Below are 20,464 nucleotides of genomic sequence, written 5' to 3'. Positions count from 1 at the left end.
TGAACTTGCAGCGTGGGTTGGTACCTGGGACTTCGATGTTGTGGCCATTACAGAGACGTGGGTAGAACAGGGACAAGAATGGCTGTTGCACGTTCCAGGGTTCAAATGTTTTAGTAGGATCAGACATGGGGGTAAAAAAGGGGGAGGCGTGGCATTACTTGTCAAAGACAGTATCACAGCAGTGGAATGGACGATGGAAGAGGACTTGCCATCTGAGGTAGTTTGGGCTGAGGTTAGAAATAGGAAAGGTGAGGTCACCCTGTTAGGTGTTTTCTACAGGCCTCCTAATAGTCCTAGAGAAGTAGAGGATAATATTGCAAGGATGATTCAGGAAAAGAGTGAAGGTAGCAGGGTGGTTGTTATGGGGGACTTTAACTTCCCAGATATTGACTGGGAGAGCTATAGCTCGAGTTCATTAGATGGGTCGGTGTTTGTACAATGTGTGCAGGAGGGTTTCCTGACACAATATGTCGACAGGCCAACAAGAGGGGAGGCTATATTGGATTTGGTTCTAGGTAATGAACCAGGCCAGGTGTTAGACTTGGAGGTAGGTGAGCACTTCGGGGACAGTGACCACAACTCGGTGACTTTTACTTTAGTGATGGAGAGGGATAATCGTGCGCCGCAGGGCAAGAGCTATAGCTGGGGGCAGGGAAATTATGATGCAGTGAGGCATGACTTAGGATGTGTGGATTGGAAAAACAGGCTTCAAGAGAAGAACACTAATGAGATGTGGGGAGTGTTCAAGGAGCAGCTACTGCGTGTCCTCGATAGGTATGTACCAGTCAGGCATGGTGTAAAGGGCCTTGTGAGGCAGCCGTGGTTTAGTAAGGAATTGGAGTCCCTTGTGAAAGGGAAGAAGGCGGCATATGTAAAGATGAGGCGTGAAGGTTCAGTAGGGGCGATTGAGAGTTATAAGGTAGCCAGGAAGGAGCTAAAGAGGGAGCTAAGAGAAGCGAGAAGGGGACATGAAAAGTCTTTAGCTGGTAGGATTAGGGAAAACCCAAAGGCTTTCTATAGGTATGTCAAGAATAAAAGGATGACTAGGGTAGGTATCGGTCCAGTCAAGGATAGTAGTGGGAAGTTGTGTGTGGAGGCAGAGGAGATTGGAGAGACATTAAATCAGTACTTTTCATCAGTATTCACTCAGGAACAGGACACTGTTGCTGATGTGAATATGGAATCACAAATAATTAGAATGGATGCCCTGGAAATATGCAGGGAAGAGGTTTTGGGAATATTGGAAAGGATGAATATAGATAAGTCTCCTGGGCCTGATGGCATTTACCCCAGGATCCTATGGGAAGCTAGGGAGGAGATAGCAGAGCCATTGGCCTGGATTTTTATGTCGTCGTTGTCAACAGTAATAGTACCAGAGGACTGGACGATAGCGAATGTGGTCCCATTGTTCAAGAAAGGGAGTAGGGATAGCCCTAGTAACTATAGGCCAGTGAGTCTGACTTCAGTGGTGGGCAAAGTCTTAGAGAGAATGGTAAGGGATAAGATTTATGAACATCTGGGTAGGAATAACGTGATCAGGGATAGCCAGCATGGTTTTGTGAAGGGCAGGTCGTGCCTCACAAACCTTATTGAGTTCTTTGAGAAGGTGACTTAGGAAGTGGATGAGGGTAAAGCAGTAGATGTTGTGTATATGGATTTTAGTAAGGCGTTCGATAAGGTTCCCCATGGTAGGCTAATGCTAAAACTTCGGAGGTATGGCATTGAGGATACATTAGAGGTTTGGATTAGGAATTGGCTGGCTGGAAGGAGACAGAGGGTAGTAGTTGATGGATTATGTTCATCTTGGAGCGCAGTTACTAGCGGTGTACCACAAGGATCTGTTTTGGGACCATTGCTTTTTGTTATCTTTATAAATGATCTAGAGGAAGGACTTGAAAGCTGGGTAAGCAAGTTTGCGGATGACACAAAAGTCGGTGGAGTTGTGGATAGTGAGGAAGGAAGTGGTAGGTTACAGCGGGATATAGATAAGTTGCAGAGCTGGGCGGAAATGTGGCAAATGGAATTCAATGTAGCTAAGTGCGAAGTCGTTCACTTTGGTAGGAATAACAAGATGATGGATTACTGGGCTAATGGTAGGCTACTTGGTAGTGTGGATGAGCAGAGGGATCTTGGTGTCTATGTACACAGATCTCTGAAAGTTGCCACCCAGGTAAATAGTGCTGTGAGGAAGGCATATGGTGTACTGGGCTTTATTGGCAGAGGAATTGAGTTCCGGAGTCCTGAGGTCATGTTGCAGTTGTATAAGACTCTGGTGAGGCCTCATCTGGAGTATTGTGTGCAGTTTTGGTCGCCATACTATAGGAAGGATGTGGAAGCTTTAGAACGAGTGCAGAGGAGGTTTACCAGGATGTTGCCTGGAATGGTAGGAAAATCTTATGAGGAAAGGCTGAGGCACTTGGGGCTGTTCTCATTGGAGAAGAGAAGGTTTAGGGGAGATCTGATAGAAGTGTATAAGATGATTAGGGGTTTAGATAGGGTAGATACTAAGAACCTTTTACCGCTAATGGAGTCAGGTGTTACTAGGGGACATAGCTTTAAATTAAGGGGTGGTAGGTATAGGACAGATGTTAGGGGTAGATTCTTCACACAACGGGTTGTGAGTTCATGGAATGCCCTGCCCGTATCAGTGGTGAACTCTCCTTCTTTATGGTCATTTAAGCGGGCATTGGATAGGCATTTGGAAGTTATTGGGCTAGTATAGGTTAGGTAGGATTCGGTCGGCGCAACATCGAGGGCCGAAGGGCCTGTACTGCGCTGTATCCTTCTATGTTCTATGTTCTATGTGTATATCAGGTGAACTGGCCACGCTAAATTGCCCGTAGTGTTAGGTGCCTTAGTCAGGGGTAAATGTAGGGAATCTTGAAATTGTGACATACCATAGCCCATAGAGATGCACAGCACAGAAACGGACCCTTTGATCTAACTCGTTCATGCTGATCATAAATCCTACATAAACCGAGTCACATTTGCCAGCATTTGGCCCATATCCCTCTAAACCCTTCCTATTCATGTACCCATCCACAAGCCTTTTAAATGTTGTAATTGCACCACTTCCCTGGCAGCTCATTCCATACACGCACCACCCACTGCATGAAAAAGTTGTCCCTTCGGTCCCTTTTATATCTTTCCCCTCTCACCTTAAAACTATGCCCTCATGTTTTGGAGTCCCCCAGCCCAGCAAAAAGACCTTGTTTATTTACCCTATCCATGCCTCTCATGATTTTTTTAAACCTCTATAAGGCCATCCCTCAGCTTCCAACCCTCCGGGGACATTGTCGCAGACTTTTTTAATGCATTTGTGGGATGTGGGCTTCACTGGATCGCCAGCATTTATTGCCCATCTCAAGTTGCCCTTGAGAACATAGAACAGTACAGCACAGTGCAGGCCCTTTGGCCCTCAATGTTGTGCTAACCTTTTATCCGACTCGAAGATCAAACTAACCAACACATCTTTCAATTTACCATCTTCCATGCGTCTATCCAACAATTGCTTAAATGTCCCTAATGTCTCTGACTCCATTACCCCTGCTGACAGTGCATTCCACACACCCACCACTCTCTATGTACAGAACCAATGTCTGACATCAACCCTCAACCTTCATCAAATCACTTTAAAATTATGTCCCCTTGTGAAAACCATTTCTACTCTGGGAAAGAGGCTCTGGCTATCCACTCTATCTATGCCTCTCATCATCGTGCACACCTCTATCAAGTCAACTCTCATCTTTCTTCGTTCCAATGTGAAAAGCCCTTGCTCCCTCAACCTTTCTTCATAAGACATGCACCCCAGTCCAGGCAGCATCCTGGGAAATCTCCATTGCCCCTCACTAAAGCTTCCACATCCACCCGATCATTATATGATTAGAACTGAACACAATATTCCAAGAACTGCAGCTTAACCTTGTGGCTCTTAAACACAATCCCCCTGCTAATGAAAGCCACCACACTATATGCCTTCTTAACAACCCGAACAACTTGGTTGGCAACTTTGAGGGATTTATGGACATGGACCCCAAGATCCCTTTGTTCCTCCACACTGCCAAGAATCCTGCCTTCAAACCTGTAATCTGCATTCAAATTCGACCTTCAACTCGAGAAGATGATGGTGAGCTGCCTACCTGTTGTGAGTTGACCCACAATGCCATTACAGAAGGAATTCCAGGATTTTGACCCTATTCAGCCTCTCCCTGTGGCTCAAACCCTCCAGCCCTGGCAACATTCTTGTAAATCTGTTATGAACCCTTTCAAGTTTCACAACATCCCTTCCTACAGCAGGGAGACCAGAGCTGCACGTAGTATTTCAATAATGGGCTAACTAATGTCCTGAACAGTCACAACATGACTTTCCAACTCCTATACTCAGTGCACGGACCAATAAAGGCAAGCATTCCAAACACCTTCACTGTCCCATCCACCAGCAACTCCACTTTCAAGGAACTATGAACCTGCACTCCAACGTCTCTCTGTTCAGTAACCCTCCGCAGGACCTTACCATGAAGTGTATACATCCTGCTCTGATTTGCCTTTCCAAAATGCAGCACCTCACATTTATCCAAATTAAACTCCATCTGTCACTCCCCACAAACTTACAACATCCTTCGGCACTATCCACATCCGGACTGTCGTCTGCAAATTTACTAACTCAACCTTTTTTGCCCTCTTCCAACTCGTTGATTAAAAAAATGACAAGCAGCAGTGGACCCAAAACAAATCCTTGCGGTACACCACTGGTAACTGAACTCCAGGATGAACATTTCCTATCAACTACCACCCTCTGTCTTCTTTCAGCTAGCTAATTTCTGATCCAAACCACTAAATCACCTTCAATCCCATGCCTCCATATTTTATGCAGTAGCCTATAGTGGGGAACCTTATCAAATGCTTTACCGAAATCCATATACACCATAACAACAGCTTTACCCTCATCCACCTGTTTGGTCACCTTCTCAAAGAACTCAACAAGGTTTGTGAGGCACTACCTACCCTTCACAAAACCATGTTGACTATCCCTAATTAACTTATTCTTATTGAGATGAGTATAAATCCTATCTCTTATAACCCTTTCCAACACTTTACCCACAACCGAAGTGAGACTCACTAGTCTACAATTACCAGGGTTGTCTCTACTCCCCTTCTTGAACAAGGGAGCCACATTTGCTATCCTCCAGTCTTCTGGCACTATTCCTGTACGAAATGACGACATAAAGATCAAAGCCAAAGGTTCGACAATCTCCACCCTGGCTTCCCAGAGAATCCCAGGATAAAGCCCATCTGGCCCAGGGGATTTAACTATTTTCACACTGAAATATTATTTTTTAAATTCACTCATGGGAAGTAGGCATCACTAGCTGGCCAGCGTTTATTGCCTGCCCTGAACTGCCCTTGAACCGAATGGCTTGTTAGGCCATTTCAGAGGGCAGTTAAGAATCAACCACATTGCTGTGGGTCTAGAATCACATGTCAGTCAGACCAAGTGAGGATGGCAAATTTCCTCCCTGAAGATAATTAATGAACCAGACGGGCTTTTCCAACAATCGATAATGGTTTCATGGTCATCAGTAGATTCTTAATTCTGTTTTTTTTTAATTGAATTCGAATGCCACAGTCTGCCCTGGTAGGCTTCGAACCTGGGTCCCCAGAACATTAGGTGAGTTTCTGAACTAATAGTTTCGCAATAATAAATATAAGATATTGCCCCTCCTTTGTCTATGTTAGTGTAGGGGGAGTTTTGTAAGGGGGTTAGAATTTCATTACGAAAGTTATGTGTCAACAGTTTATAGTCATTTATCTCTAACTAGAGTCTGTTTATTCATAATAAATGGTTATCCTTGTTAAGTACAAAATCCAGGTCCATGTTTTCTGTCAACCTGGGTCTAATTGGTCAGGAAATGTGAGGAGCTTTGCATACTTTGTTAAAAGCATTAACTTTTGTAATGTCCCCAGGAGTAGTGGAACCTAATTTCCAGCATGGGGTTACTCCAGTGAGGTGTGACACTGGGTCAGAGAGTATGTTTAAGATGGAGATGGATGAATTCTTGTGGGGCAATAGAATCAAAGATTATGGGGGGGGGTAGAAGGAAATGTGGAAATTGAAACACAGATCTGCTATTATGTTATTGAATTGCAGTGCAGACTTGAAGGGGCAATTAGCCTAGTTCAGTTTCTAATTCACATGTGTGCATGCTCATATGATCCTCCTCTGAGCTGCAGCTGGATGTCCATCCCCTCAGTTTTGTGGACAGCCACATGGTTGAGTAGAATGCCATTCCTCTACCACTGCCATTGGTGTTGCAGAGCCCGTCTCTCCTGGTTCTCTTCAGACATCAATGTAGAACCTTATAATAAGGTCAGAAAATCTGACAGCTGGGAATGAAGATAAAGATGAGTAAAGGACAAAATTGCAGAATGTTTGGAAATTGCCTTATGGCTGTGACAGCACAATCACAGCAAACCCTGGACACACAAGACAGTTTCAGCCTTTAAATCCTTTCCAGCCTGTCAATCTCGCAAAGCAAATCTCCACAGGGATCCCTGAAAACTTCCCATAGTTTGGGAAAGCAGTGAGCAGGATGTCGAAGGCAGAATGCTGGGTTAAATTTACAAATACTTTTCTATGAACATATGCACATAACAAATGCACTGGGACACCCCCAATCAAGTTAAAGTGGCTGATGATGGATGTTATGCACCTAGATCTGATTTCCACACTGTGCCCACATTGGAACCTACCCCTCACTTCTGCATTTTAAAACTTGCTTTAAAGTTCTCCCCCTAACAGCATTGTGGCTGTCTCTATACCACAATGGACTGCAGCAGTTCAAGAAAGCAGCTCACCACCATCTTCTCAAGGGATGGACAATAATGCAGTCCGAGCCATTCCATGAATGAAGTTTTCTTTAAATTCTAACCTGGAATACTTAACCTTTCTTTCCTCTTTCAACTTTGGCAAATTTGCTGCACATATCCTGTGTTTCTTATTCCTGATTTTCAGTCTGACCTTGGTGGATGCATGAAATGTTTCAGTCCCTCAATAACAGCTAAAGGCACCAACCTGTGAACACAATGGGAGGTCAATAAAGAAATGTGGACTTAACGCTTTGAATTCTTCAGATTTCGGCCAATCTTCGATGATCTCCTCATCTGAGATGACAAAGTGATCCAAGGCTTTGAGAGACAGAATGCTGTTGACAATGTGATGCCGATAGTTTGGAACCAGACTGACTGGGGTGTCAAACAGAGTCAGAACGATGAGGTTCGGGCAAGAAAACAGGGGCTCTACACTACGCAGGGGCCCAATGATGTTACCATGAAGATAAAGGATCTGCAGAGACTTCATTTCAGACCAAAAGTCTTCATCTGGGAGATCCGAGATCTGATAATGGGGGAAATAAATAATTATGTTAGTACATTATAACCAAATACAGAACAGTGGAGAAGAAAGGGGAAGCAGATATATTATTCAACAATTCTGTAGTTACATTACGGAGCTTGACAGTTCTTGACATCAATGTATTAAATTATTTACACCTCCCCAGAGCCAGGTTAAACTACTGTCCCAGTTCCGGAACAGAAATACCTCAACTCTCATCCACTCAACTAATTCCTGGTTCTAGGCTTCAGCTCTCAGGAATTATTGTCCTCAACATCCTCTCTAGGACTGCTCAATTTTTAGTAATAGAAGAGATAGCATCTCTTTCCTCACTAGACAGAAATTCCCTTTTCTTCAATTCCCTGAGATAAGCTCTCAGCCTCACTGCATTCAGACTAAACGGTACCTTGGTGCTTCATGTGCAACTGTTAACCATCCTGTACGTTCACTAGCTGTGGTTCCAGTGATCTGAGTCAGGTACAGCTCGCTAGGGAACCAGTTCTAAATAGTTATAAACTAACTTGATAGGTTCAGTAACTTTGCAGCTGCCTCTCAATAGGTAGCTTGGTTTCACTGATTAAGACAAAAGAAACTATAAGTTAGTTTTGCTGGTATCTTGGGGAACTTCTCCACAGATCCCTGATAGCAGCAAGACAGGTTAATGGGACAGTTAAGAAGGCACACAGGATACTTGCCTTTATCAGTAGTGTCATAGATAATAGTAACTTTAGTTTGGCCAAAATTGTATAACCAATACAATTTGCCATAGTTGGCAGCACTGTGTGCTGTTATGAACTCCACATCTAGGAAGGATGTGATTACACAGAAAGGGTTGCAGCAAAGATTCACAGATGTTGCCTGGGACACAGCAGTTTACCTTCATAGAGAAGCTGGATAAGTTTGGATTGTTTTCTTTAAAGCAGAGAAAGCTGAGAGGGTCCTGGTGGAGGTATATAAGACTATGAGGGGCATGGATAAGGTGGATAGAAAGCAGCTGGTCCCTTTAGTTGAAGGGTCAACAACAAGAAAGGGGCATTGATTAAAGTGAAAAGCAGTGGTTTCAGGAGGGATTTGAGGAAATGTTTTTAAACCCAGATGGTGGTGGGGGTCTGGAATGCACTGCCCAGGGAGGATAGTTGAGGCAGGAAACCTGACAATCTTCATAAAGTACCTGGATGACCATTTGAAATGTCATAACATTCAAGGCTACAGCCAGGTGCTGGAGAGGATAGAATTAGAATATTTTTTATCAGAGCAGGCTCGATGGGACAAACAGTCTCTTCTGTACTGTGTGCTCCTATGAACTCTGCAGCTACCTCTCAGTGGAAAACGTTATCTTTGCTGACTAAGACTTAAAGAAACTATTGGTTACTTTTATTGTTATGTTGAATGCCAAATGCAGACTTCACTAGATTTTAAAAAGAGATCCATCTTTAAAACTGGCATACTTGTTAGATTCTCTATATGTCCTAATTCTCTGAGTCAAGTTATGGGTTCAGGTCTCACATGAGGAGATGAATGTGAAGTCCAAGCTGGTCCCTACAGTGAAATACTTGTCAACTGCTCAAGTGAACGTTTAGATGTGATTAGGCTGGATTACTTACAGTGTGGAAACAGGCCCTTCAGCCCAACAAGTCCACACTAACCCGCCAAAGCGCACCGACCCAGACCCATTCCCCTACATTTACCCCTTCACCTAACACTATGGGCAATTTGCCATGGCCAATTCACCTAACCTGCACATTTTTGGATTGTGGGAGGAAACTGGAGCACCCGGAGGAAACCCACACAGAGATGGGAAGAATGTGCAAACTCCACACAGAGAGTTGCCTGAGGCAGGAATTTCAAGGAAGAGAAAAAAGTCCTCCAGTGTCCTGGTCAACATCTATAAGTAATTTATTCGCAAAACAACACTACTTTTCAAAAGTAATTTACCAATTTAAGGTGAGAGAGGAAAGGTTTAAAGGGGACCTAAGGGGGAACTTTTTCACACAGTGTATGCAAAGAGCTATCAGAGGAAGTGGTGGAGGCTGGTACAATTACATTTAAAAGGCATCTGAATGGGTATATGAACAGGAAGGGTTTGGAGGGATATGGGCCAAGTGCTGGCAAATGGGACGAGATTAATTTAGGAAATTTGGTCAGCACAGACGAGTGAACCGAAGGATCTGTTTCCGTGCTGTACATCTCTACAACTCTAAGATTACATAATGTCTGATTCAGCCTCCGACAGTTTCCATTGTGAGGTAAGAGAGAGGACTTTGTGGAGGAGATTTAACACGGTAGGTTTAGTCCTACCAACAGTTAGCTCAAGGAAATTTCTGCCCAACACGTTTTAAATAATGAAAGAACAGTCCAACTAATTAAGTCACAATGGTAAGGTGAAATCATGTGAAACCTGTGTTTTTGGAATATGCCACTGTGAGTCTAGCATGTACATAATAAATAGATGGATATCTCCTTAAAGATTCCAGGGAGTGGGAAAAGAAGCCACTGCAGTTAATTCACCAGATGAACTTCCTGGCATTTACTTAAGTGACAACAACAAAGTCAGCCCTGCCATCCTGCAAATTCCTCGTTACCAATACCTGGGGCTAATGCCAACATCTGAAGTACTGTCTCACAGACATTTTCATGACAGCATTTTCCAAACCCATCACCACTACCGTCTAGAAGAACAGGGCCTGCAAGTTTCCCTCCAAATCACTCACCATTCTGACCTGTCTTCAGTGTTACTGGGTCAGAATCCTGGTCGGGGGGACCACTCATTACACTGCCAACACTCTGCCATGTTGGTAGCTGTCCAACCTTGCGGCGATAGGAGGTGAGTTTCTCACTGCAGAATTCCTAAGACGCTGACTTTTCTTTTATTCATTTGTATGACATGGGTGTGCTGGCCGGTCAGCATGTTTTACTGCCTGGCCCTAGTTGCTCCTTGAGAAGGTGATGGTGAGCTACTTTCTTGAATCGCTGCATTCCATGTGCTGTAGGTTTATCCTCAATGCCCTTAGGGAGAGAATTCCAGGATTTTGACCCAAGACACTGAAGGAATGGGAATGGCTTACAATGGCCAATGGATGCCCAGTCTTGAATTGCTAGTTCAAAATCTGTCCCATTTAGCACAGTGATAGTGGAGGGTGTTCTCAATGTGAAGGCAGGAACTTTGTCTCCACATGGACCATACAGTGGTCACTCTGATGACATGCTCTTGTGGCCTTAGTATTTATCTGGCGAGTCCAGTCTGTGGTGAACAGTAACTCCCAGAATGGTTAAAAACCACACAACACCAGGTTATAGTCCAACAGGTTTAACTGGAAACACACTAGCTTTCGGAGCTTTGCTGCTTCATCAGGTGATAGTGGGGGACTCACTACACACACACACACACACACACACATAAACACTCTCTCACACTCACACTCCCAACCCAGACAGACAGAAACACACACACACACACACACACACACACACACACACACACACACACACACACACATGCACACATATATTTTGTGGGGTGAATTTGTACTTGCAGACTTACATTGTACTTTGCTCAAAAACTGCATGCATTCACGTAAAACTCTGCGATCTCACTTTTTAGATTAGAATCAATCTAAACATCAGGTCATAGACAGAGAATACAGGGGTCAACGTATTGTCTAGCTATCACCCATTGTTACAGTTAACCTGAGAATGCAACTTTTAAAAACGGTTTTGTGATTTACACATGAAAGAAGTGAAACTATCATAATATTCGCACAGATTAAAGACTCAACAGACAATCAAGGTATTTTTCAATGTATAATTTCAGTTACGTCACACTGTAAATTTTTGCTACAAATTCAGTGTCTTAGGATTGATGAGCCCACCACTACCACCTGATGAAGGAGTGTCGCTCCAAAAGCTAGTGTGCTTCCAATTAAACCTGTTGGACTATAACCTGGTGTTGTGCGATTTTTAACTTAGTACACCCCAGTCCAACACCAGCATCTCCAAATCATCCCAGAATGATGACAGCATGTCATTCAGTGATGGTAATGTGATAGCAATGGAAATTAGCTGATATTGTTTTTATTGAGCACACACATTCTTTATTACTTACATGGTTTCCATGGAGATCCAGCTTGATTAAATGGGGACATCCTGCGAGAGCATTGATTTTAGTGATGTAATTCCTAGACAGGTTGCAAACCTTCAAAGCAGAGGACTGAGGCAAGCTGCCCAGATTCTTCAGGTAACGTCCAGACAAGTTCACTACCACAATCTCATCCAGTTGCTTCTCTTTGTATACATTTTTCATCTCTCCACACAACAGGATCAGTGACTTTGAAGGAGACACGAGGTGACTTCTTTTGATTGGATGTTTCATAGCTGCACGGCTCTGTGGAGTATACAAATCATCAAACAAGCAGAATGAAAGTGGAAGAAATGTTTTATGGCCAGGACATAGAGATTGACTATAATGTGGATCTTATTTACAAATATGCCTCCTTTTTCTATTGTACGAAAAAGCTCATAATCAGAGTGGACATTAGTGCAGCAATGAAGGAACACGGCATTGCTGGGAGAAATTAAACAAAAACCTTGTATAACTTCTCAGACTGGATGTAAAAGGTAAAGGTCAGGTAAAGTTGCCATGATCTTACCAGGCCATTAGTCTGTTCTCTCACTGCCACCCAGTTTGATAGAGTTGTGAAGAAGGTAGACAGTGCGCTAGTTTTTATTGGTTGAGGGATTGAGTTTTAGAGCCATGAGATCATCTTGCAGCTGTACAAAACTCTGGTGCGGCCGCACTTGGAGTATTGTGTACAGTTCTGGTCACCGCATTATAGAAAGGATGCAGAAGCTTTGGAAAGGTTCAGAGGAGATTTACCAGGATGTTGCCTGGTCGGGAGGGAAGGTCTTATAAGGAAAGGCTGAGGAACTTGCTGTTTTCGCTAGAAAGAAGGTTGAGGTGGCTTAATTGAGACATATAAGATAATCAGAGGATTAGATAGGGTGGGCAGTGAGACCATTTTTCCTCGGATAGTGATGGCTAGCACAAGGGGACATAAATTTAAATTGAGGAGTGATAGATACAGGATAGTGGTCAGAGATAGTTTCTTTGCTGAGAGAGTAGCAGGGGCGTGGAATCCCCTGTCTGCAACAGTAGTAGACTCGCCAAATTTACAGGCATTTAAATAATCATTGGACAGACATATGGATGAGAATGGAATAGTGTAGGATAGATGAGCTTCACAGGTCAGAGCAACACAGAGGGCCGAAGGGCCTGGACTGCGCTGTAACGTTCTATGTTCTGTGTCTCCTATGACTAAGGCTGTCCTGTAGCCATCTTGCCAGTTCACCCTGATGCCATGTGACTTCACCATTTGTACCAGTCTGCTGTGAGGGACCTTGTCAAAGGATTTGCTAAAGTCCACGTAGACAAAAGTGAACCTGACATCGGTGGTGGGCAAGTTGTTGGAGAGAATCCTGAGGGACAGGATTTACATGTATTTAGAAAGGCAAGGATTGATTAGGGATAGTCAACATGGCTTTATGTGTGGGTAATTATGTCTTACCAACTTAATTGAGTTTTTTGAAGAAGTAACAAAAAGGATTGATGAGGGCAGAGCAATGGATGTGATCTGTTTGGACTTCAATAAGGCATTCAACAAGGTTTCTCATGGTAGACTAGTTAGCAAGGTTAGCTCACACAGAATACAGGGAGAACTAACTATTTGATGCAGAACTGGCTTGAAGGTAGAAAATAGAGGTGGTGATGGAGAGTTGCTTTTCAGGCTAGTGGCCTGTGACTAGCAGTGTGTAACAAGGATTGGTGCTGGGTCCACTGCTTTTTGTCAATTACATAAATGATTGGGATGTGAACATAGAAGATATGGTTGGTAAGTTTGCAGATGACTCTAAAATTGGAGGTGTGGTGGACAGCAAAGAAGGTTACCTCAGAGTACAATGGATCTGGATCAGATGGGCTTACGTGCTGAGGACTGACAGATGGAGTTTAATTTAGATAAATGTAAGGTGCCGCATTTTGGAAAAGCAAGTCAGAGCAGGACTTATACTCTTAATGGTAAGGTCCTAGGGAGTGTTGCTGAACAAAAAGACCTCGAAGTGCAGGTTCATAGCTCCTTGAAAGTTGAATCGCAGGTAGATAAGATAGTGAAGCGTTTGGTACGCTTGCCTTTATTGGTCAGTGCATTGAGTGTAGGAATTGGGAGGTCATGTTGTGGCTGTGCAGGACATGGGTTAGACAATTCTGGTCTCTCCCCTATAGGAAGGATGTTATGAAACTGGAAAGGGCTCAGAAAAGATTGATGAGGACAAAGCAGAGTACCTCCAAAAAGAGCAACAACTACTTGCAGATACCAACACCTACCAAAAGAGGGAGTCTGACCCCACCCACAGCTCACCAATAGGATAAACAACACACTGAGGAACCTACAAAAAAACAGACAGATAACCAGGTCTGATCTACAAAGAACGAAACCTGAAAGCAACAACACCCCCAGATTCTATGGACTACCTAAAGTGCACAAACCAGACATCCCACTCAGACCCATAGTATCACTACCAGGAACACCATCACACAAACTGGCTAAAGAGCTACAGCAGAAACGGAAACACCTGATCAAAGGATCCAGACACTCTATACAATCAACAGAGGAATTCTTGGACATCATCAGAAATATACACATAGACAAGGAAGAAACTATGGTCTCATTCGATGTAACGGCACTGTCCACCTCTATTGACAAAACCCTAGCCAGAGAAACAATATCCAACCTGCTGGACATACACAACAGACAACAGGATGGGGAACCTATCAACAAAGACGGCATACTCAAACTACTGGACCTGTGCCTCACAACACACTTCACATTCAACAACCAGATATATGAACAAATCAACGGCACACCCATGGGCTCACCCATCTCTGGACTCATAGCAGAAGCAGTAATGCAAAGATTAGAACAAACAGTCTTACTGCAAATTCAACCGAAACTCTGGGTCAGATATGTGGGTGGCACCTTCGCAATCATTAAAAACACAGAAATAGAGAACACACACCAGATCATCAACGCCACACTCACAGGAATTCGATTCACTAGAGACTCCCATTCCTACACGTGATGGTACAGAGAACACCGAACAGAGAATTCACCACAAAGGTATACAGGAAAGCCACACACACAGACCAAGTCCTAAACTACAAAAGCAACCACCCCAACACACACAAAAGAAGTTGCATCAAGACACTGTTCAAAAGGGCCACAACACACTGCAGTACACCAGAACTGCAAAAAGAGGAAGAAGGACACCTATACAATGTATTCGCCAAAAACAGATACCCGCGCAATTTTATCAACAGATGCGTAATGGAAAGACAACGGAACGAGGACATGCCGCATCCCAAAGGACTAGCCACACTCCCATACATCAAGAGCATTTCTGAACTGACAGCCAGACTACTGCGACCACTAGGACTCATAACAGCACACAAACCAACAGCCACTCTCAGACAACAACGCACCAGGACAAAGGACCCGATACCCAGCATGAGCAAAACCAATGTAGTGTACAAAATCCCATGCAAGGACTGCACAAAACACTACATAGGACAAACAGAGACAGCTAATGATCCGCATCCATGAACACCAACTAACCACAAAACGACATGACCAGCTATCCTTAGTAGCCACACATGCAGATGACAAACAACATGAATTCGACTGGGACAACACTACTATTATAGGACAAGCCAAACAGAGAACAGCCAGGGAATTCCTAGAGGCATGGCACTCATCCACAGGTTCAATCAATAAGCACATCGACCTGGACCCAATATACCAGCCACTGCAGCGGACAGCTGGAACTGACAACCAGAAGCGGCAGATTCAAACCACTACAAATACCGGAGGAAAGATCACAGAAGTGCTTCACAGGAGGCTTCCAAGCACTGAGGATGTCACCTAGACAGGGGACGAAACGTCTGCAACACAAATTCCCAGCTCGGCGAACAGAGCCACAACAATGATGAGGATGTTGCCAGGACTGGAGGATTTGAGCTATAGGGAGAGATGTTAAGGCCGTTTTCTGTGCTATAACTAATCTATAACTCTATTCCATGATTTTCGATCTTAGATGAGCTGGTAACCAGGACTCAGACAGTTGACTACGAAAGAGCCCATGACACTATTTTGGAGAAAAGGAGGAGTTATTTTTGGAGTACCTGAGCACTCACTCAGTGCTTGCTGTGTACAAATTGACAGCTGAGCTAACGACTGTATAACAGTGACTATTGTTCAAAGACTATTATATTGGCTGTAAAATAATTTGAGACTTCCTGCAGACATGAAAGCAACTTACCAATATCAAAACACATTCAGACCATTCCCCACACTGAGCCCCTCCCCCCACACTGAGCCCCCTCCCCCACTCTGAGCCCACGCGCACACACACAGAGCCCCCCCTCTGAGCCCCTCCCCACTCTGAGCCTCTCCCCCACTCTGAGCCCCTCCCCCCACACTGAGCCCCTCCCCCCATGCTGAGCCCCTCCCCCACACTGAGCACCCCTACACAGAGCCCCTCCTCCCACACTGAGCCCCTCCTCCCACACAGAGCCCCTCCTCCCACACAGAGCCCCTCCCCCACACAGAGCCCCTCCTCCCACACAGAGCCCCTCCCCCACACAGAGCCCCTCCTCCCACACTGAGCCCCTGCCCTACACTGAGCCCCTCCTCCCACACAGAGCCCCTCCTCCCACACAGAGCCCCTCCCCCACACAGAGCCCATCCTCCCACACAGAGCCCCTCCCCCACACAGAGCCCCTCCTCCCACACAGAGCCCCTCCCCCACACAGAGCCCCTCCTCCCACACTGAGCCCCTCCTCCCACACAGAGCCCCTCCTCCCACACAGAGCCCCTCCCCCACACAGAGCCCATCCTCCCACACTGAGACCCTCCCCCACACTGAGCCCCTCCCCCACACTGAGCCCCCCCTCCCCCACACTGAGCCCTCCCCCACACTGAGCCCCTCCCCCACACTGAGCCCCTCCCCCCACACTGAGCCCCTCCCACCATGCTGAGCCCCTCCCCCACACTGAGCACCCCTACACAGAGCCCCTCCCCCACAGAGCCCCTCCTCCCACACTGAGCCCCTCCTCCCACACTGAGCCCCTCCCCCACACAGATCCGCTACCCCCACACTGATCCCCTCTCCCCACACTGAGCCTCTCCCCCACACTGAGCACCCCTACACAGAGCCCCTCCCCCCACACTGAGCCCCTCCCCCACACTGATCCCCTCCCCCTACACTGATCCTCTCCCCCACACTGATCCCCTCCCCCACACTGAGCCCCTCCGCCCACACTGAGCCCCTCCCCCCTCTCTGAGCCCCTCCCCCACATACTGGGAGCTCCTCCTCCCACACTGAGCCCCTACCCCCACACAGCCCCTCCCTCACATGGTGCCCCTCTCCCCACACTGAGCCCCTCCCCCCCCATACTGGGAGCCCCTACTCCCACGCCAAACCCCTATCCCAACATGTAGCCCCTCCCCCCACTCTGGGAGGCCATCCCCCCACACTGGGAGCACCTCCCCCCACACTGGGAGCCCGCCCCCCACACTGAGCACATCCCCCCCACAGTGGGAGCACCTCCCCCCCACACTGGGAGCCCCTCCCCCACACTGAACGCCTCCCCCCCACACTGTGAGCTCCTCCCCCCCACACTGGGAGCCCCTCCTCCCACATTGAGTCCCTCCCCCCATTGAGCCCCTCCCCCACATTGGGAACCCCGCCCCCCACACTGGGAGCCCCTCCCTCCCACACTGGGAGCCCCTCCCCCCACACTGAGCACCGCCCCCCCCACAATGGGAGCCCCTCCCCACACTCTGGGAGCCCCTCCCCCACACACAGGGAGCCCCTCCCCCACACTTAACACCTCCCACCCACACTGGCAGCCCCTCCTCCCACACTGGGAGCCCCACCCCCCCACACTGGGAGCCCCTCCTCCCCACACTGGGAGCCCCTCCTCCCACATTGAGCCCCTCCCCTCCACATTGGGAGACCCTCCTCCCACACTGGATCCCCTCCCCCACACTGGGAGTCCCTCCCCCCACACTGGGAGCCCCTCCCCCCACACTGTGTCCCTCCTCCCACACTGGGAGCCCCTCCCCCACACTGAATCCCTCCTCCCACAGCGAGCCCCTCCTCCTACACTGTGGCTCTCCCCCACACTGGGAGCCCCTCCCCCCACACTGGGAGCCCCTCCCCCCACACTGGGAGCCCCTCCCCCCACACAGAGCCCCGCCTCCTACACTGTGGCTCTCCCCCACACTGGGAGCCCCTCCCCCCATGGCTCTGACCCTCCCTCACAGACACAGCCCCCGGTCTCCCTGCCCCTGTCTGTCTCTGACTCACCCTCCGCCGGGTCCCCGCCATCTCTCTCTGCCTCTGTCTCTCTGGGCGGCTGAGTTTCAGGTTGCTATGGAAACCACGGGGATGCGGTCGCTGCGCATGTGCGGACCGAGCCCCGCCCAGTGCCGGGAGGGGCGGTGCGCATGCGCGGGGCTGCAGCGCTTCGCGGATCCTTTTCCGGTGAGTGTGAAGGAGCCTGTGGGAGTGGGATGGAGGAGGTTGGTCAGTGGGTCAGTGGGTGGTGCAGCTGTTGGGGTGGGGCTGGTGTATACTGCAGGCGGCGTGGACTGGTCAGTGGCAGCTGGGTAACTGTGAGCTGGTGTCCCTGGGCAGGCAGCATGAGCAAAGGGAATACAGGGTGGGCTTCTGGGACACACCAGGGACCCTGGTCTACATTGTCCAGCAGGTCCTTAAATAACAGGACACATGGTTAGGAAGGCCTATGGAGTACTTACCCTTATTGGCTTAAGGGTGGGGAGTTCATGTTGGAACTGTGTAAAATGTTGGCTCGGCTATAATTAAAGTTAATAATCACACAACACCAGGCTATAGTCCAACAGGTTTAATTGGAAGCACACTAGCTTTCGGAGCGACGCTCCTTCGTCAGGTCAAGCGACGCTCCTAAAGCTAGTGTGCTTCCAATTAATATCTTTGAGGAGAAAGTAAGGTCTGCAGATGCTGGAGATCAGAGCTGAAAATCTGTTGCTGGAAAAGCGCAGCAGGTCAGGCAGCATCCAAGGAGCAGGAGAATCGACGTTTCGGGCATAAGCCCTTCATCAGGAATGTCCTGAAGAAGGGCTTATGCCCAAAATGTCGAATGTCCTGTTCCTTGGATGCTGCCTGACCTGCTGCGCTTTTCCAGCAACACATTTTCAGTACTTCCAATTAAACCTGTTGGATTATAGCCTGGTGTTGTGTTTGTGCACCCCAGTCCAACACCGGCATCTCCAAATCATAATTAAAGTATTGTGTGCAGTTCAGGCAAATATATTACAGGAGGGATGTGATAATATTGGAGAGGGGACAGAGAAGATTCACCAGGATGTTGCCCGGGCTGGAGAGTTTAGTTACGAAGAGAGATCATGCAGACTGGGGTTGTCTCTATAGGAGCAGAGGAGAAAGTGTGCCATGCAATGCTGGAGATCAGAGCTAAAAAATGTGTTGCAGCAGGCCAGGCAGCATCCAAGGAGCAGGAGAATCGATGTTTCGGCCTTCTTCTTTCCTGAAGAAGAGCTTATGCCCAAAACATCGATTCTTCTGTTCCTTTGATGCTGCCTGGCCTGCTGCACTTTCCCAGCAACACATTTTTAAGCTCTATAAGAGCAGAGGAGATTGTAACAGGACATAATTGAGATTTGTTTGGCGGAGGAATCAATGACCCAGGGTATTGATTTAAAGTAAGGGGCAGGAGGTTTAAAAGAAGATGTGAAGAAAAGCATTTTCAACTAGAGGCTGTTGGGAATCTGAAACTCAGGCTTCTGCCTGTCAGGATGGTGGAGGCAGAAATCTTCAACATTTAGGAAGTTTTTAAATGTGCATTTACAATGCTAAGGCGTATTAGGTTACAGAAACAAAAACAAAAGTTGTTTGAAAAGCTCAGCAGGTCTGGCAGCATCTGTGAAGAGAATCAGAGTTAACGTTTCGGGTCAGGTGACCTTTCCTCGGAGGGTTTTCCAAGTTCTGTTTTTGTTTCTGATTTACACCATCTGCAGTTCTTGTGGTATTAGACTACAGGCCCAGTGCTGGAATAGAATAGTTAGGTGGCTGTTTGTGACTAGGAGGCTCATAATAGGCCAAAGGACCTTTTTCTGTGCTGTCAAACCCAATGACACATTCACACAGTCCTGAAACCATACCTCTCACATACCACCCATACTCTCACTGTGCATCTTCCTCATCTCCCCACACCCCACCTCCCCGCACACACCCTGCCCTGCACACACACCCAGCACTCAGTCCTCGTTTAACCCCAGTGCCCAGTTATATCCTGGATTGTGGAGTCCCCCAGTTACAATGCCCTGTTGACTAACGTCCTGTGTCTCTTTGCCTTTCCAGTGAGATGGCTACTCCAGTCGCCACAGAAAATGTCACCCTTCCAAACAATAGCAGCAAGACAATTCTGGTGCGCCATCTTCCATCAGATTTAACACAAAGTGAGAAGGTGGATCTGCTGAAGTATTTCGGAGCAGTGTCTGTGCGGGTTTTATCAGACAAAGGAAGACTGGTATGACTACAGTAGTATTAGCCATACTTCTTTAACAGGCATTGTTTTCTTTTCCTTCAATTGTTTAACTTTCAATCTGTTATTCTATAAATAGTGCTGAGGGAACACCACTCTGTCAGAGGGTTGGTGTTGAGGGTGTGACATGATGTCGGAGGGTTGGTGCAGAGAGAGTGCCATGCTATCGGAGGGTCAGTGCTGAGGGAGCGCCAAGCTGTTTGATGTATTTAATAGACACACAGAATATTATGGAATTATTGTGAAGATACAGAGAATCCTCAAATCTACTCTGATATTAACCCTTCAGTCAGTATCACTCAAGTGGATTCGCTGCTCGTCATTTCTTTTGAGGCTTGCTGTATGCATATTAGCTACGGTATTTCTTACAGTAAACAGGGATTGCACCTAAATTGGAAGGGGACTAATATACTGGCAGG

The 20,464-nt window shown here is 46.9% G+C and overlaps 2 protein-coding genes across 3 annotated transcripts in view; one reads left to right on the top strand and one right to left on the bottom strand.

Annotated features, from left to right (window-relative positions):
- The window catches only part of LOC132818876 (leucine-rich repeat and IQ domain-containing protein 3-like), a 38,849-nt gene extending 20,981 nt beyond the window's left edge, over positions 1-17,868 (bottom strand). The window contains exons 1-3 of the mRNA XM_060830031.1: positions 17,810-17,868; positions 11,493-11,771; positions 7,073-7,393 (exon numbers count right to left, since the gene is read on the bottom strand). Coding sequence (XP_060686014.1) covers positions 7,073-7,393; positions 11,493-11,771; positions 17,810-17,830 — 621 coding nt within the window. The 5' untranslated portion in view covers positions 17,831-17,868. The remainder of the gene's footprint in view (positions 1-7,072; positions 7,394-11,492; positions 11,772-17,809) is intronic.
- Positions 17,869-17,940: 72 nt separating this feature from the next.
- The window catches only part of rnpc3 (RNA-binding region (RNP1, RRM) containing 3), a 47,842-nt gene continuing 45,318 nt past the window's right edge, over positions 17,941-20,464 (top strand). The window contains exons 1-2 of one of the 2 annotated variants that reach the window (XM_060830675.1): positions 17,941-17,986; positions 19,862-20,030. In XM_060830675.1, coding sequence (XP_060686658.1) covers positions 19,866-20,030 — 165 coding nt within the window. In that variant the 5' untranslated portion in view covers positions 17,941-17,986; positions 19,862-19,865. The other variant, XM_060830674.1, reaches the window with a different exon arrangement.

This window comes from Hemiscyllium ocellatum, chromosome 9 (assembly GCF_020745735.1).
Source record: "Hemiscyllium ocellatum isolate sHemOce1 chromosome 9, sHemOce1.pat.X.cur, whole genome shotgun sequence".
Classification (NCBI taxonomy): Eukaryota; Metazoa; Chordata; class Chondrichthyes; order Orectolobiformes; family Hemiscylliidae; genus Hemiscyllium; species Hemiscyllium ocellatum.
Note: the sequence above shows the minus strand (reverse complement) of the source record. Positions and strands in the feature narration are given on the sequence as shown.